The 17,840-nt window shown below is 39.9% G+C and overlaps 1 protein-coding gene across 13 annotated transcripts in view; it reads right to left on the minus strand.

Annotated features, from left to right (window-relative positions):
• sptan1 (spectrin alpha, non-erythrocytic 1) overlaps positions 1–17,840 on the minus strand; it is a 99,686-nt gene that overhangs the window by 58,024 nt on the left and 23,822 nt on the right. For all 13 annotated transcript variants that reach the window (XM_078226211.1, XM_078226212.1, XM_078226216.1 and 10 more), the window contains 17 exons: positions 17,469–17,615; positions 15,260–15,393; positions 14,512–14,656; positions 13,841–13,995; positions 13,221–13,356; positions 12,687–12,788; positions 11,256–11,393; positions 10,774–10,884; positions 10,600–10,677; positions 9,528–9,683; positions 8,918–9,122; positions 8,227–8,408; positions 4,306–4,549; positions 3,441–3,563; positions 1,823–2,040; positions 612–704; positions 211–345 (listed from right to left, as the gene is read on the minus strand). In XM_078226211.1, the coding sequence (XP_078082337.1) occupies positions 211–345; positions 612–704; positions 1,823–2,040; positions 3,441–3,563; positions 4,306–4,549; positions 8,227–8,408; positions 8,918–9,122; positions 9,528–9,683; positions 10,600–10,677; positions 10,774–10,884; positions 11,256–11,393; positions 12,687–12,788; positions 13,221–13,356; positions 13,841–13,995; positions 14,512–14,656; positions 15,260–15,393; positions 17,469–17,615 (2,502 nt within the window). The remainder of the gene's footprint in view (positions 1–210; positions 346–611; positions 705–1,822; positions 2,041–3,440; positions 3,564–4,305; positions 4,550–8,226; positions 8,409–8,917; positions 9,123–9,527; positions 9,684–10,599; positions 10,678–10,773; positions 10,885–11,255; positions 11,394–12,686; positions 12,789–13,220; positions 13,357–13,840; positions 13,996–14,511; positions 14,657–15,259; positions 15,394–17,468; positions 17,616–17,840) is intronic.

The raw sequence follows: 17,840 nt of genomic DNA on the forward strand, positions 1-17,840 counted from the left end.
AATCCACGATAAAGACATTCCAAAATGTACTGCAGCTAAATGGGTAATGATAAACCATCTGAAGATGAGCATAATCACTGGAATATTCAAAACAAACAAATATTAAACAACAGTGTGGGAAATATTTAAGCAAATTGCTTTGAGTGAGTGGAACAACACCACCCTAACTGTTAACAGCTATTACTTCTACAAGTCCTGGCAATTTCTTACCTTGTTAGTGCTGTTTAGCAAGGTAAGAATATCCCCTTTTTTCATGGTCACTTCACGAGGGCTCTTCTCCTGGTAATCATACAATGCCAAAACCAGTTCTTTTCCAGTTTCATCATCTGTGGGAGCCACTTGTTGCTGAAGAGAAGGATGCGAGTAGAGATTTGCTAATTAACTATCAGGCAAATATTGAATATCAGACTCACAAAATTATATATATAGCACAGAATAAATTCTACCTGTTGGTTGAACTACATCAACTAAGTTTGTGAATGGCTTTCTGATACCCTACAATAATTACATGTCAGAAATGACAGATCCGTAAGAATGCTTTAACTGTACTTTTTCAAAAATTTTGGACTTAAATTATGGCAAAATAACAAAAACTATTTGTAATTCCTTACACGGCAGGCTTGAGCTTGTTCCTTCAGTGCCTGAATGCTGCTTCCATATGCAATTAGATCAGACATCAGAGCTTCATGTTTCTTCAGTAGGGCCTAGATTTTTAAAAAATTAACACAATAATGTTTAGAGTAACTGCTTGCACCATCTTCTAACATTCAATGAACTATTGCAGAAACAGGTTAATGATGGAGGAAGAGAGATTCCTGATAACTTTGGCAATTCACTAAACCATACCCTATTTCAGGGCTAATTCTAATCATGTTAGTAGTTTCTCTTTTCTGGGGTGACGGTAGGGGCCCTGTAACTGGTCAGTTGGATTATGAAGTGAACTGAAGAAAATGGTCAAGTTTCTGACTACTAATTACTATCCATGATCCTTGCTAGAGACACACGCTTAATGAAGACTGGTTTGGAGTTCTGTGATGATTTCCAAATTAGCCGTAGTAAAGGGACACGCATGAATATTTTTAAAAGTTGCATTTGTATAGTATCTTTCCTGATCTCAGGATATCCAAAAAGGCTTTACAGTCAATGAAATGTTTAGTCACTGTTGTAATGTAGGAAATACAATCTGGGTGAAGAATCTAGGTTATTGCCATCTATGGAACCATCCCACCCTTGAGATTTAATGGAGTAATTTTGATGGGAAATGTCAGATATATATATCTCCTGATTCTTATTTCCAGCTACTTCAGTATTATAATATTAAAATTGCCCCAATATCTCCAGAGGAGGAGGAAAAAGATGGGAGTGAAGATTGATAATTTAAATTGGTAAAAGTTCTTTTGTTATATTTACAAAACAAAAGTAACACTTCAAACTCCTTCAGCTGCAAAACACTCCCCACCTCTACCCTGCTTCATAACAAATAAGTCACAAAAGTAAACTAGCTGCTATTTCAGCATTTGGAGGCAAGATTTCACAAGCAAATACATAAGAATTTTTTAAAAATTAATAGCAGATCTACTATATCCAAGTGTTGCCAGAGAATAGGGCCCTAGAAATAGTATCACCAGACTTTTGTTCATTGCCTGTGAGCCCCAATGCCAGCCCGAGGCAATTCAATGGCCACAGGGGAAGCAAGAGTCATAGGCGGAGATAAAGTTCAATACCTATAGCTTTGAGATGTGGAACCTCTATAGATAAAGATCCTTTTGCTATATCTCATTTCATAAGGATTTATTTTAAAGAAATATAGAAAAGGCCTTGCCTCAGCCGAGTCTTCATCTTTCCCATAGTCAACACTGCCAACAACAGGTTCCTTCTCCCTCATCCAGGACTCCGCCTCATTAGCATCAGCAAAGTACTGCTGAGCCTGCAGCGAATCTTCCAAATCCTGGCGTCTCTGTGCAGCCTTTGCTTTCAAGGAATCCCATTTCTGATTCAGGTCATTCAGCTTGCCTTTCACATCCTCACTGGCAAAGTGACCTGAGAAACAACAAAATAAATGGTTGTAAGGAAATTTCAACAAGTAAAGCAAATTACTCATTTTTTTCTTCATTGGAAGACCAATTTTATTCAACAAGTTTATGTGAATTCCCTGCCTCACTGGCCCCAATAACATTTCTATCCAAATAAATTCCACGATTAGAAATTCAGATCTGACTACATGAGGGATAGGAAGTTAAAAACAATAGTGATATCAGGATTTGTACACTATAATTTTTAATCTTAGTAAGGGCGGCGCAGTAGCACAGTGGTTAGCACTGCTGCTTCACAGCTCCAGGGTCCCGGTTTCGATTCCCGGCTTGGGTCACTGTCTGTGTGGAGTTTGCACATTCTCCTCGTGTCTGCGTGGGTTTCCTCCGGGTGCTCTGGTTTCCTCCCACAGTCCAAAGATGTGCAGGTTAGGTTGATTGGCCAGGTTAAAAATTGCCCCTTAGAATCCTAAAATGCGTAGGTTAGAGGGATTAGCGGGTAAATATGTGGGGGTAGGGCCTGGGTGGGATTGTGGTCAGTGCAGACTCGATGGGCCGAATGGCCTCCTTCTGCACTGTAAGGTTTCTATGATTTCTTCTAAATTGTCTCTGAAGTAACAGAACCAATTATTGAAAAAAAAATCAGCAAATAGCATCAAGTGACACTACTATCATTAAGGACTCATACCATAATTTTATAGTCAATCCTCTTCTTTCTTCTTATCTTTTGTTACATGCTCCACAGAATCACAAAATCTATATGCTGGTGACACTGAGCTGTGATGGAGGAGATGATTCCAGTATCCACGAAGTTAGTTAATCTCAGTTGGAGCAACGTGGTTATATAACTGGCCTCACCTTTAACAGACCATGGAGATGAAATTTTTCTTCAGCTGGGCCCAAAAATTTAACTTCTCACCTCCTCTGTAGCCAAGAATACTTCTTCCATTAAAAAAAAAAACTCCCTTACTCCTGACTCTTTCACTATTCTCCTTTGCTGTTTTGTTGTTTTTCACTCTCTCCCCTATACTTTTATTTCTCAGACATTCCTTTATGTTTCTCCTCTTCTCTATTTTTCCATTTGCTTCCTTTCCTACAGGAAGGGTAGTACGGCTGAGCAAGGGTTTATTATTTAAAAATAGCACAAGGGGATCAGGAAGTCAACAAGCTGCCACCTGCTAAATGTTAGCCAGGGCTGTCCCAAGTACTGGTTGGGATGAGAAGCGAAAAGGTTTTAGTCAAGTTGTTCTTGCTCCTGTCTCACTCCCCAAGGTCAGGACAAAATCTGAATCCTTTCAGCTATATGAATAATTGTTACTTTTTATGAAGCTGAAAGTCATCACAGCTTTGAACTTGGAAAAATGACAAGAGCTGAAAAGCAATTATTTTTGACTGTTAGTTGACACGTACCAGCTTCGACCATTGCATGTCCTTTCTGGGCCACAGCTTTGATACGTGGTTCATGACCAGAAATCTCTGCCTGGAGTGCCTGGTGTTTTTTAAGCAAGTTCTGTACGCCAATCAAATCCTTTCCTGGAATACAAGGTTTAGTTGTTAAAAATAGCACTCCAATATGTATGATAATGCCAAGCGTATTTCTTATTTTTGTCTAAACCCAGATATAGATTTCTTGCTGGGAAATATTCTACCAGCACGAGACACCTTGGAGTACCTCTCACAAGTGGCCACTGTCCATGCGTGCTCTTTCAAATAAGCATCAGAACATTACCAAGGCTCCAAGAGTCAAATCATGAGAAATTATGTAAACTAGGCTTGTGCTCCATGAAGTATAGAAGGTTAATGGGTGATTTGTTTGAGATTTTAAAAGGAATTGTTGGGGGAGAGTCGAGGACAGGAAAAACTGAGCTTAAAATCAGAGACAGCTCATTCAGGAAATACTTCTTCACACAAAAGGGTAATGCAAGTGTAGAACACAAAAGGCAACACATACTAACTTAATTAATAATTTTACATCTAAGGTGAATAGGTTTTTGCTAGACAAGGCTTTAAGGGATATGGAGCCAAGGCAGGATGGAGTTAGAAACGTACATAGAAAATAGGAGCAGGAGGCCGCTATTTGGCTGCTCTGTATCCAAATGACTTTGAATTAAAGCCAGCCGTGATCTCATTAAATGGCAGAATAGGCTCCTCCTATTCTTAGATCTTGAAGATGAGGAAAAAGGATAACGTGTATTGTCGGGGGGGGAGGGATGGGTAATAAAAAGCTAATAGGAATAAAATGACAACCCTCAGTAAAATCTGAACTTGGTCAAACCTCTGTTGGTGGAAGCTGCAATTGGCTCCTTTTCCCGAATCCATGTTTCTTCATCTTCAATATCACGGAAGAGCTGTTGAAGCCTGAGGGAGTCAGCAAGTTTCTGTTTACGAGTCACCATTGGGTCTTTCAATGCCTCATAACGGCCAACCAGAGTCTCCTGCTTCTTCTTGATGTTATCAGCATCAAAGTGTCCAGCTTCCTGGAACTGTCGGGCTTGGATATTAATTCCATCAATACGGTCCTACAAGCAGGAAAAAAAAAATGATCAGAATGGTTTTATTCTTAAAGTTAATCATCAGCTTAAGTATCTAGAGTGTCTCTATTTAAAAAATTAAATAAGTAGAGATCATTAACAGGGCTACAGGGTGAACCAGGAGGCTACTCTTAGTTACTGATGTACAGGCAGATCAACTGAAATGGAAGACCTGCCATAGTTTAAGTCTATGATATTGGCTTGTGGGTTTAGATTAATTTCTTGCAGAACAGTTCCAGCCAATAGCTCAAATAATACAAGCTATTAACACCTGGCTTGTCCTACAGCACTAAGAAGTAGACATCCATTCAATTGCGTGCAGTTCTGACCGCCACACTACAAGACATGGAAGCTTTGGAGAGAGTGCAGAGAAGTTCACCAGGATGTTGCCAGAGCATTGGCTAGGAGGAGAGGTTGAATAAACTAGGATTGTTTTCACTGGAAAGACAGAGGCTGAGGGGAGACCTGATAGAGGTCTACAAAATTATGAGACACATAGACAGGGTGAATAGTCAGTGGCTTTTTCCCAGGGTGGAAGTGTCAATTACACAGCTTCAAAGTGAGAGGAGGAAGTTCAAGGGAGATGTGCGGGGGAAGTTTTTCCATGCAAAGAATGGTGGGTGCCTGGAACGCACTGCCAGAGGAGCTGGTGGAAGCAGGCACATTAGCAACATTTAAGATGTATCTGGATCGGTATACGAATAGGGAGGGAATGGAGGGATACGGACAGAATAAGGGTAGAAAGTTTTTTTTTAATTAATTAGGGCATCAGGATCAGCGCAGGCTTGGAGGACCAAAGGGCCTGTTGCTGTGCTGTACTTCTTTTGTTCTTGTTTGAATGATACACAGAGTTACACACAGCATTTGACGTTCATCCCACCATGGCAGTTTCACACTAGCTCTGCGATTCAACCGATCCAAATGTAATACCACTTTCCTGCCATCATGCAGTTTTCATTTTCAAATACTTACATAAACACGTGAAAAAAATTCAATTTACTCCTATGTTCAAGTGGTCTATGCCCCCATCCTCCCTTCTTGCCTAATTTCCACCACTGCAAAAAGTGAAAGAATATTACACTATTTACTTTGACACTACTTGTTTCCAGAGAAGCAGCTGGCTCCAAGGTTAAATTTGCTAACCTCTATTGGCAGGGCCTGATTAAACTGAGCTCATCATTTCCACATAATATAAAGTGTCATATAAATACTGTGGCTACAAATTCCATGACTCACCTTCTGACCAACCACAAAGCACAAGTTAGGAGGGTGATGGAATACTCTCCACTTGTCTGGATGAGTGCAGCTCCAACAACACTCAAGAAGTTTAACACCATCCAGGACAAAGCTGCCTACTTGATTGGCATCCCTCCCATAAATATTCATTCCCTCCAACACCGATGCACAGTGGCAGCCGTGTGTACCATCTACAAGATGCACCACAGCAATTCATTGGTGTTCCTTCAGCAGCACCTTAGAAACCAGCAACCTCTACTAACTAGAAGGACATGAGCAGCAGGCAGATGGGAACACCAGCTGTGGGTTCCCCTCTAAGGCCACACACCATTTAAGATTTGGAACTACTTTTGTCACAGGTTAAATTCCTGGAACTCCCTACCTAACAGCATTGTGGCTGTACATACACCACATGGACTTCAGTGGTTCAAGGTGGCTCACCACCATCTTCGAGGGCAATTAGGGATGGGCAATAAAAACTGGCCTAGACAGGGACGTCCAAATCCGGAAAAGAATAAAAAGTAATTTCCACAAAACATTCCATATTGGAAGAAAAGATGCTGTTCAAACTAAGACACTGTGGGTGTGGTGTTACCCAGAGGAGGAAACTATTCCCCAAAAGAGCAAAAGCAAATTCAATCACTTTCCAGTCTCTCAACTGCTGTTGTCACCAATTCCAATGCTGCAAGCCTTAATCAAATCCTGTACAAAATAGTACAAGGGAGTGATTCACATCCGATTGAAAAGGCTCCCCATGAACTCAAAGTTAACATTCAGCATCACAAATGATTCTGGGACAACTGCTGGAACCATTTGCAGAAGTTAAACAGGAAAACAACTATATAATTGGAAATATATTTAAATTCATTTAACTGACATTGTTCATAGGAACAAGTTTACCATTTATAAAAGGATTTACAATACATGGCTTTTGAGTAAACAATAAAAAAAACACACTAAAATGTCAAAAAACAGATTTTATGAAATAACTTCATATATTAAAAAGAAAATTCCTCAGATAGTTGCAAGGTTACTGCAGTAGTAGCTGAATCATATAGGAAGGTCCTAGGATGGATGTCTGGACTGTGCTACGTTAACTGATCTTAGCTAGGACAGCAGTAGGGGTGCAGAACAACACTCAGGTTAGAGAATGGAAATTAGCCAAAGCTCCTACTCTTATTGTCTATGCGCATGTGTGGATATTAAAAGAAAAAGATTCAAGTTTGGCTACCACTTGGGTGAAATGAAGTAAGGGTGCTTAGGATAGGATTGGAATTTACTATTGACAAGGTCCTCAAATAACAACAGCCACCTGTATGAGGAACCAGAGCATATCATTGCCCATGTAACTGTACCCCTGGAAGAAATCAACAGCATCAAGAAGAGGTGGAATTGGAGAAATACTGAATTACATAATTAGAACTTACACAATTCTGAGGGGGTTCGACAGGGTAGATGCTGGAGATTGTTTCCTCTCATGTGGAATGTAGAACTACAGGGCACAGTTTAAAAAAATAAGGGGGCCTCCCATTTAAGATACAGCTGTGAAGCGTTGGTTTTTCTCTTAAACTGGTTAGTCTTTGGTATTCTCTTCCACAGAGCAATGGAGGTTGGGTCATCCAATATATTAAAGGCTGAGTAGACAGATTTCTTTGATTGACAAGGGAGTCAAGGATTATGGTGGGACAGGAAGGAAAATGGAGTTACAGCCACAATCAAAATCATAAGAACTAGGAGGAGTAGGCCATCTGGCCCCTCAAGCCTGCTCCGCCATTCAATAAGATAATGGCTGATCTTTCTGTGGACTAGGTCCACTTACCCACCTGCTCACCATAACCCTTAATTCCTTCACTGTTCAAATATCTCTCATTGCATTAAAACATTCAACGAGGTAGCCTCAACTGCTTCACCGGACAGGGAATTCCAGATTCACAACCCTTTGGGTGAAGTTCCTCCTCAACTCAGTCCTAAATCTGCTCCCCCTTATTTTGAGGCCATGCCCTCTAGTCCTAGTTTCACCCTTCAGAGGAAACAACTTCCCTGCTTCTATCCTATCTATTCCCTATAATTTTACATGGTTCTAAGACTCCCCCCCCCCCCTCCTTCATTCTTCTGAATTCCATTGAATATAGTCCCAGTCTACTCCATCTCTCCTCTTAAGCCAATCCTCTCAACCCAGTGAATCTCCTCTTCATCCCCTGAAGTAAGGAGACCAAAACTGTACACAGTACTCCAGCTGTGGCCTCACTAGCACCTTATACTGCTGCAACCTAACCTCTGTTTTTAAAATCCCTCTAGCAATGAAGGACAAAATTCCATTTGCCTTCTTAATTAGCTGTTGCACCATTCATCTATGATCTGACTGAATGGCAGAGTAGGATTGATGAGCTTAATGGCCTGCTCTTGTTCCCATTTCGGATGATCCATACCTGGTGTGCTGCAATATCAGCTTCCAGCAGTGCATGTTTCTTCTGCAGGTTTTGCACACTAGTCAAATCCTTTCCATAATCATCTGAAGCAAGGTGACCTTCAACCTCATACAACCAGAGCTCAATGTCTTCTACGTTACGGTTAAATTGTTGCTGTTGGTTAGCTTCACGCAACTTAATACCTGCGAACAAAAGGCTCACATTATTAATGACCAAAATATATTTCCTCCATCCCTACCATAAACATTCACTCCCTCCGTCACCAGTGCACATTAGCATTCATGTGTATCATCCATCACTGGGTCAAAATCCTGGAAATCCTTTTATAACAGCACTGTGGGTGTACCAACACCACATGGACTGCAGCAGTTCAAGAAACCAGTTCATGAAACCAGTTCACCACCACCTTGTCAAAGGTAATTAGGAATGAACAACAAACATTGCCCTTGCCAACAACAAGGCTCATATCCCATAAACAAATATTAAAATAAACTGGCCTCATACATAGAAAGTGGCCAGTTAGAATTTAGTGGGAGTTGGTACCTTAGGAGAAACAAAAGAGAATTTACATCAACCCTTCTCCACTATGCCTTTTGTTACCAGAAAAATGCTTTACTGAAAATGCTAATGGCAGGGCTATTCTTGACAAGGAAATCATTTAATTCACACAAAACATCTGTTATTTCCTGACCTTTCATTTCTGTGGCCTCAAGCAGTCTTTTCCACAGAGAGATGACTTCATTCATACGAGCAGACACTTCATCCGAAGCATAATGATTGGCATCAATCAGTTCTTGTCCAGCTTTCTGTAGAGTATCAATTCGACTCTGGTTGGCTGAAAGTTCTGCTTCAAAAGCCTGGTGTTTTTGAACCTTTCCTTGCAAGTTGGAGGGATCCTGGACCAGATCAATAAGTTAGAAAAATATTACAACCGTGTCAACAACATTTCAAGCGAGTCCATTAACATTCTTTCCTTCAAATTTTAAGCTCGGACAAAGTAGACAGTTATTTGGAGTTATACTCACTCAATTCAGAAAGAGTACATTAATTTGAACTTGCAATGGCACAACCAGTTAAAATTCAACTTTGCAAATGAACTTTAAATTCCATTTAAATTGGTAGTTTATACCCAGAGGTAACTATTGGCCAAAATGTTCCACAATGACAGATGACAGACAAATTTCAGAAGCACTATTATTAAAGAATGGACCTAAACAAACAATCATAAAATTGCTCAATTCCCATAGCATTAAACTATAACAATGGGAAATCATACCCAGAAAAACTGGATACAGTCTCACCTTGTGAGCTTCATCAGTGGCAGTTTTCATCTTCTCGTTTATCCAACTCTTCAGCTCATCGGAGTCACGGAAAAACTGCTGCAGGCTAAAAGAGTTCTCCAGTGCCACTCGCCGATACATGGCACGCTCATGAAGAGCATTCCGACGACTCAACAGCTGTAACACAAAGATTGGTACTATAAAAAGGGAGAGAAGTTTTTTTTTTAATATAAAGACCAGAGTTCTAATCTGGAACACACTACCTGAAAAGGTGATGGTGCAATAGTAACTTTCAAAAGAGACTCGAAAGGGGAGAAAAATAACAGGGTTTTTAGAGATAGTGCAGAGGAGTGCAACTGATTGGATAGCTTTTTCAAAGAGCAGGCACAAGCAGGATGATGCAAATGGTTTTCTTCTGTGCCAATGAAATCAGTCTATCCCAGGGGAAAGAAATCATAAAATCCCTACAGTGCAGGAGGTCATTCAGCCCATCGTCTGTGCAGATTCTATTTCCCCAGGCCCACTCTCCCACCCTATCCCTGCAACCCTGGGCATTCACCATGGCCAATCCATCTAACCTAGATATCTTTGGACACTAATGGGCAATTTAGCATGGCCAATCCTCCTAACCTGCACATCTTTGTACTGTGGGGGAAAAAAATGAGCACATCTGGAAAAATCCACGCAAACAGATGGAGAATGTTCAAACTCCACACAGACTGTCATCCAAGGCCAGAATCAAACCCAGTTCCCTGGCACCGTGAGGCAGCAGTGCTAATCACTGTGCCAACATTGCACATTAGATTTCATTAAGTTTTCAATATTAGAAATTGCAGTATAAAAATAATAAAACTATAAAGTGTTTAGATAGTTACATGGGTATAGAGGGATATGGGCCAAATGCGGGCAATTGGGACTAGCTTAGGGTTTTAAAAAAAAAGGGTGGCATGGACAAGTTGGGCCGAAGGGCCTGTTTCCATGCTGTAAACCTCTATGACTCACTATCCAAGTCACGTGTATCTTTGGTTAAACAAGAAGTGGAAAAATCAGCAAAAACACTTCAAAGCTGACAGCACAAATCATTCAAATTTACCGCATCACGACGTGCTGCAACATCTTCTTTTGCATAATGGTCACTCTGAATCAATTTGGTGGCAAATTCTTCCAAAGCCTAACGAAGAAAAAAACAAAGTGGTTTGTAAATTGAAAAGCAGAAGAAGGTTTTTATAACGTGTATGAGCACCTGGGGCAGCCTCAGCAAACATACCGTAATTTTTTCTTCTTGAGCACCAAGGGACTTCTCAAAATCTTCATGCTTTTTCAGAAGCGCTTCTACACTATCCAGTGAATCTCCCAAGTCTTCATTCAACAAGAATGCCTATGCAAGGACAAGATTCAAGCAAAATTATTCTCAGCTGGGAATAATAGCAACCCATGACATTTACCTGCTGTTGCTTTCTGACAGGAATGGTATCCACAGAAGGAATAACATAAGAAGAAAGTTTTACATCCTAACAGCTCAGAATTTATTGCTCGAGACAGCATTTAAAGACTACAAAATGGCTAACATTTTGATAATGGGTGGTCCTTTATTTGAAGAAAGGTGGATGGGGTTTGGCTAGACTTCATCCATAATCATACATGCATACACACATTTTGGAATTCCATGAAACAATCTCTTCAGAAGTTCATCACATGCCAGAAACATTATTGAACGATGTCTATACTGCTGTCCAAAAACATACCTACCTCCTGTTTGCTCATCCAGTTGTCCACTTGTTCGGTGTCACGGTAGAATAGCTGTAGATCCATGCACTGCTCATATTGGTGTCTACGGAGTTCCCATAAATCTAGCAGAGAAACCTTCTCTTCAGCAAGGATTCCAAGCTAAACAACAAGAATCAACAAACGTTTACAGCCATCGTTTTCAAGATACCAAAGAGCACATTTGTGTGTACATGCAAGCATGTACACACAAATGTAAAGATAGCTGAATCCAAATATTTTCAATGTTCAGCTAATTCAGCACAGATGAATATGGGGCAAGGTGAGCAGTAGGGGAAGCCAATCCTCTGAATTAATATTATAAAAATTTTGTTATGTTGCTAACCTACATTCAATTTAATTTCACTTCATGTCCATCAGGAAATTCACGTCAGGTACATTGCTCATTTGATTAAACAATACATATAAATGAATAATAATAAGAAAAATACTCTATTTCAGATCTAGTCAGTTCTGCAATGGAGTTCAGTTTATTTAAAGCGATCATTAATCCCACTTTTCAAGTGTTTGATCATCAGCAAATCCAAAATTATGACTCCTAGGACAGAATGTCTTTGGTGACCTTCCAACCATTGCACAATGTTACAGGGAACAAACAAGGCCAGCCCAGGCCAGTCCTTTCCCACGTGACCCCACATTTACCTAAACCTGGTTACGGGACTTAGAATCTGGGGGCTGGTGCCCAATCAGGAACTCTCGGAAGCAGGACAGCTGCGAGGATGCGGTTTCCACTGGCTCTTCAGGTGGGTAGACAGGAAACCCTTCCATCAAAAAAAACCTTGCCCCTAAAGCTTTTATCTACTGGTAGTGCCTTTCTTCAACTCTCACAGACATCTTGGAACATTTTGAAGTTAAGGCCAACAGTTTTGAGCCTTCATTTCAGATTACAACCACAATGTTCTGAGCAAGATGACAGTAGAGAAGCTAGACACTTCCTTATAGGGCAGTGAATGAACTGGAAAAGGCATTTCCATTGTGACAGTTCAGGCAACCAAAAATAGCACTGGCCTGGGAGGAGGCATGTCTGATCTACACTTAATTGTAAAAGGTACGTATCCTGAAGACAGCGTCTGCAGAGTGAAATACAGATAAAGGGAACTGCAAGTCCTCGAGGCAGGCAGGATAAAAAATATCCATAAGGCTAAGCTGGTTTTACTTACTTTGAAAAGGCAATTAATTCCCCAAGTGGTCACAACAGTTGACAAACTCTCTCATTCAGCTGCAGAATAAATTATGCTCACTAAGATTTGGGTAGTCTTTTCCAAAACATTCTCTGGTCCAAAAGGATAAGCACTGCAAAGTTTGTTGTTATTTTAAGTATAGACTTCATCATTTTAAAAAAGTTTGTCATAAAAGAAGTAAGGAATGTTGAGTTTCATTACTGATACACTGTACCTTCTCACGGACTTCATCAGATGCATAGTGCCCACCGCTGAGCAGGGCCTGTCCTGCTTCATCGGTAGCCTTGAAACTGTCCTCATGAGCATCAATTTCACCCTGAAAAACATCACATTTGAGATTTGCATATCTCATGACTTCTTAAATATTTGCTGCTCAGGTCATTCAAATGCAACTGAAGACTTTATAAACCCCTACTCATTCTCACAAACTTATTCATTATTATAATCTTGATTAGGTCGTCATTGTGCGCCTTTGTGGATGTGCACTGCAGAATTTCTTCACCTATGCTTTGTGAATGTTCGCCTCAATAAACGAGAAATAAAAAATTGAAGTAGATATACTTGCAGATCAGAGTCCTACAAAATTCAGTTACAAATGTTTGATGTGCACCATTCTGTTTTCTTCCTCAAGGGGATTAACATTTTCCAGTCAAAGGTATTGTATGAGATTTGAACCTCTCTTTGACTTTACTAATCTCGCAGCATGGGTGCCTGCACAAGCGGATTGATATCAAGAGAACAGAATCACCTTGTGTTCCTGGTGTCTGTCAAGCAATGCCTCTGCTCCTGCCACATCATTCGCCAATTCATCTGCACTGATGAGAGCTTTCATTTCAGTTACCCAGCTGGTAAGGTCACGGAAATCAGCCAGGAAACGCTGCAGTCTGGGAAGAAAGTAATACTGTTCCAAATAATGTTATCACTGATGAGCAATACTCCAAATCACACTTCCCAGTATCAAAGGACACTGTAGCAGAGAATCAGATAATTTAGCCCATCAAGAATGCTAATTTTCTTCACAAATTTAATCCCTGCCATTCCTGTATCTGTACCTGCTCAAAGTTAGCAACACAACATGAGCAATGACTCATTAATTTTACAACTCGAGTTCCCAGATTTTAAACCCTTGATGCTAGTACCCACAAGTGGAAATTTCAGTCAATTTTGCTAAAGTCAAAATACAACTTCTGCAGCTGCAGAAGTTGTATGAACTTTACTTTATAAAATGCAGAATATAAGACCAAAGTTTTATCGATCATTGCGCCAATAAAAAGTTTCTAAACTGTGCCCTATTAGTGTATTATACGCTAGATGAAAACTCGAACGAGTCTTCATGCAAGTTCTTCGTTCTTTCACTTCTGCTTTCACCTGTATGAGTCATCAAGGCGTGTATGCCTCTGTGCTGCCAAGGTACGAATCCGTTCCCAGTTTTGAATGAGCTCTTCTTGTTTCACCTGAATCTGTGCTGCATTCTGTGGATGTGACTGTTGTAGGCGATCTGCCTCAGAAGTCAGTGCTTTTACCTGCATAACAAGCAAAAGAAAAAAACTTTAAGATACAAAAACAGCCTGTGTTTGAGAAGCAACAAATGGCATGTACTAGCAAGTAACAATTAATTGTAATGAGCTATCATGATCATATGCTACGACTTACACCAAGTTGCAAACTAATTACTGTTTTCACATACTAATAAAATTATGTTGTTGTCACACATATAATCTTATACAGAGAATACTGAATAGAAATATATGACATTTACTAATGGTGTACGGTTTGACTGCAGTTACTACAGCTCCTCAGTGACTATGTAAATAATTCTTTCCAAGTGCAAAAATAAGTACCCAATACCTTCACAATTTCTAGATCATTGCACCAATATTTTCTCAAGATGTTGACATTTACCCCTGGCACATATCAGGCTGGAGGTGTTGGCCACCTTAGTTTTTTTTTTGCAGAAACCAAGAAGACATTTTGAAAATATGAGGAAGTAAGTGTTTGAAAAGTAGAAATCTAATATGAACCTAGTTTAAAAATATTACCTTATCCTCCAGTGCAGCAAGATCTCGCTCCAAGCCTTCATGTTTGCGGAGAAGTGTCTGCACACTAGCCAGGTCACGTCCAAAATCATCTGATGCCATTAGTTGTTCTTTCTCTTTAATCCAACTAATTGTTTCATCCACATCCCTGTCAAGCATAATATGCATTGATACAGAATTACATTTTTCAGGTCACAAACTATTCATGTTAGGTTCTCCTTTATGCCACATTATAAATTTGGCCCAGTACTTTTTCCATCTCTTCCCAAGTAGAAACACCTAGCTTTCCCTTTCATTTCAATACTCAGCTATTTTTCTGAGAAAAACATTATTGAAGGCAATACAGTACAAATTATTTATACACCAGTTGCAAAAGTATTCATGTAGTAAAAAACTATTGCCACATGGTTTGTGCGCTATATGAAATTTTAAACAATTAATGAATACTCCGGTGACAGAAAAAAAACCATTCACATATTAAAAAGGTGGAAAATTAAATAATGCTTTCTACGTTTAAACAATATTTCTTTAGGTTCTGTGCAAGACAGAGCAATAAATGACTCAAAACCTAACTGACTAAAGTTAAATATAGTTTAGTTTGTAAAGCCATTTGTATCGTTTCCTAGAAAGGAATTAGCAACTTTTATAATCTAGGAAATCCATTTCTTTTCCTGGACCATCAGCACATTCTTGTCAAGCTTTTTTCCAGTCGCATTTTCTCATGGCAGATCACAGTAATCGACTGACCCACCTATTAAAACGTTGCACCTCTGCTGCTCCAAAAAGCTTGCTTTGCCGCTGCAGTACCAGGCCCTTGAGTCGCTGCCAAGCAACATTCACCTCATCCTGACGATGGGTGATGAGCGTCAGCTCAGGGTGATTGTCCTATACAAGGATAAAGAAAGCGTGTCAATCTTGTAACAACAGATCTCCTTCCAACTTGCCAGCATGCAGACACAAGAATACTTGACATTTCACATAAAAAATAATGAGGTAAAATTCTGGGGAAATTCAAGATACCAAGACTGAAATATCAACTTTGTCAGAAAGACCTTTTAGATAAAATCTTATTCGCAGTTCAATTTTCATGCTAAGTTACTAATTAAATTAATGTCCACAATCATAAAAAGAGAGAAACATTTTTGTCTATTGTTAGATGATGAAACAGTGCAATTAGGGACACAGCTATACAGTTCAGAATAGTACAACCGTACCAGTCTGCAGAACTAGCAGTACCTCTAGATGGCCAGGTGACTGCATCAGTAAATTCTAGAGAGTTAAAGTTTATTTGTATTAGTGTCAGAAGTAGGCTTACATTAACACTGCAATGAAGCTATTGTGAAAATCCCCTAGTCACCACACTTCGGCACCTGTTTGGGTACACTGGAGGGAGAATTTAACACGGCCGATGCACCTAACCAGCACGTCTTTTGGACCGTGGGAGGAAACTGGATCAGCTGGAAAAAGCCCGCACAGACACAGGGAGAATGTGCAGACTCCAAACAGTGACCCAAGCCAGGGACCGAACCTGGGTCCCTGGCACACAGACTGTTAATTATCTGGTCAAAGATTTGATAATGGGTACGAGAGGTATTGTGAAAACAAAATATTTTCGAGACACATGGACTGACTGGTAGGACAGCAATGGTTTTCTCCAGTCCTCTGCAGCCTGGTTGCTGTTCAGATGGTTATCGCAAATGCTAAACTTTTAAAGTAACAACTGCATTCAAAAGTTTGTCCACATAGTCAGGCCATTTGTAAAAGCTGTGGGTAAGTTTATACACAAACTCATTTTACATTGCATTCAGGTCACATTGGATACAGGTCACATTGGATACAGGAACATAGTGTTATGTTACTAGAGTATCAATCCAGAGCCCTGGACTAATTATCTGGAAGTATGAGTTGAAATTCCAGCAAGGCACCAAGGGAATGTAAATTCAATTCATTAACGGAATCTGGAATAAAGATACTATCAGTATGAAACTACTAGATTGTTGTAATAATTCATCTGGTCTTTAATGTCCTTTAGGGCAGGAAATTTGCTGTCCTAACCTAATAGAACCCATGAGACTCCAGTAATGTGGTGTTACATGAAGCAGAGCAATTAGGGGCACAGTTATACAGCCCAGAATAGAACAACCGTACCATTCAGCAGAGCTAGCAGTACCTCGAGATGGCCATAACTATCCTTGAAACAGCCTAACCAGCCACTCATACTCTCAATGTCCTTCTCAAAAGCAATTAGGCATTGGCAACAAATGCTTGTCTTGCCAGCGAAGCCCACATTCTGTGAATGAATCTTTCGCAGCCAGAACTTTCCCACTTTCTACTCTCTCTGATCTCAAAGTCATCAAAAAACCTGCTGCCCATGTTCAAATCACAGTACGTCCTATTCCCTATCACCCCTTTATTTACTGTCTTACATTGGCTTCCAGTCAAGCAACAACAACATCTTGATTTTAAAATTCTCATCCTTGTTTTAAAATCCCTCCATGGCCTCACCCCTCCCTACCTCTAATCCCCCAGAACCCTCCAAGATATCAGAGTTCCGCTAATTCTGATCTCTTGTGCATGCCCAATTTCAATTGCTTCTCTATTGGTGGTTATGCCTTCAATTGGACCCAAGCTCTGCAATACCCTCTCTACAATGCATTTCTCCTTAAAGACACTCCTTAAAATCTACACCTTTGCCCAAGCATCTGGTCATCTGCCCTAAAATCTCCTTATATGGCTCAGTGTCATACTTGGTTTTGTAATACTACTGTGAAGGGCCTTGGTACATTTCATTTTGTTAAAGACACTATATCAATACAAGTTGCTGTTATGCAATGTCAAACCCAAAACAGAAATATTTCAATGCTTTGCTTTAGAATCTGGTGGGATTTTAATAGAAAAGTTGTAGTTATATACAGCAGTATAGAAGATGCATTGTAAATATATTAAAAACTAAACCAGACCTGTTCAAGTTTTCCAGCCAGTTGATTAACTTCATTAACACGCTCCTCATGGGCTGCAAGGTCAGTCTGGAATTCTTCAAATTTCTTCTGCAAAACCTCCACATGCTCCAAGTCCTGGCCAACTTCTTCCGATGTCACAATAGCTTCCTAAATATAGAAATTTAATTTTAGATGTGGATTAAATATGAAAAATTACTTGCCTCTAAACCCATCAATAAAATTATTATGCAGCCCAAAAGGAAAAGACAACTCAACAAAATCTACTCATTTAAAAAATAACATCTGATCCTAGCTTTAAAAATTACAAGACATGCTGTTAACTTGGCTTGCCCTTCTAATTGAGGTTAGGCACAACTTCTAACTCTCAAGTAG

Source organism: Mustelus asterias, chromosome 13 (genome assembly GCF_964213995.1).
Source record: "Mustelus asterias chromosome 13, sMusAst1.hap1.1, whole genome shotgun sequence".
Classification (NCBI taxonomy): domain Eukaryota; kingdom Metazoa; phylum Chordata; class Chondrichthyes; order Carcharhiniformes; family Triakidae; genus Mustelus; species Mustelus asterias.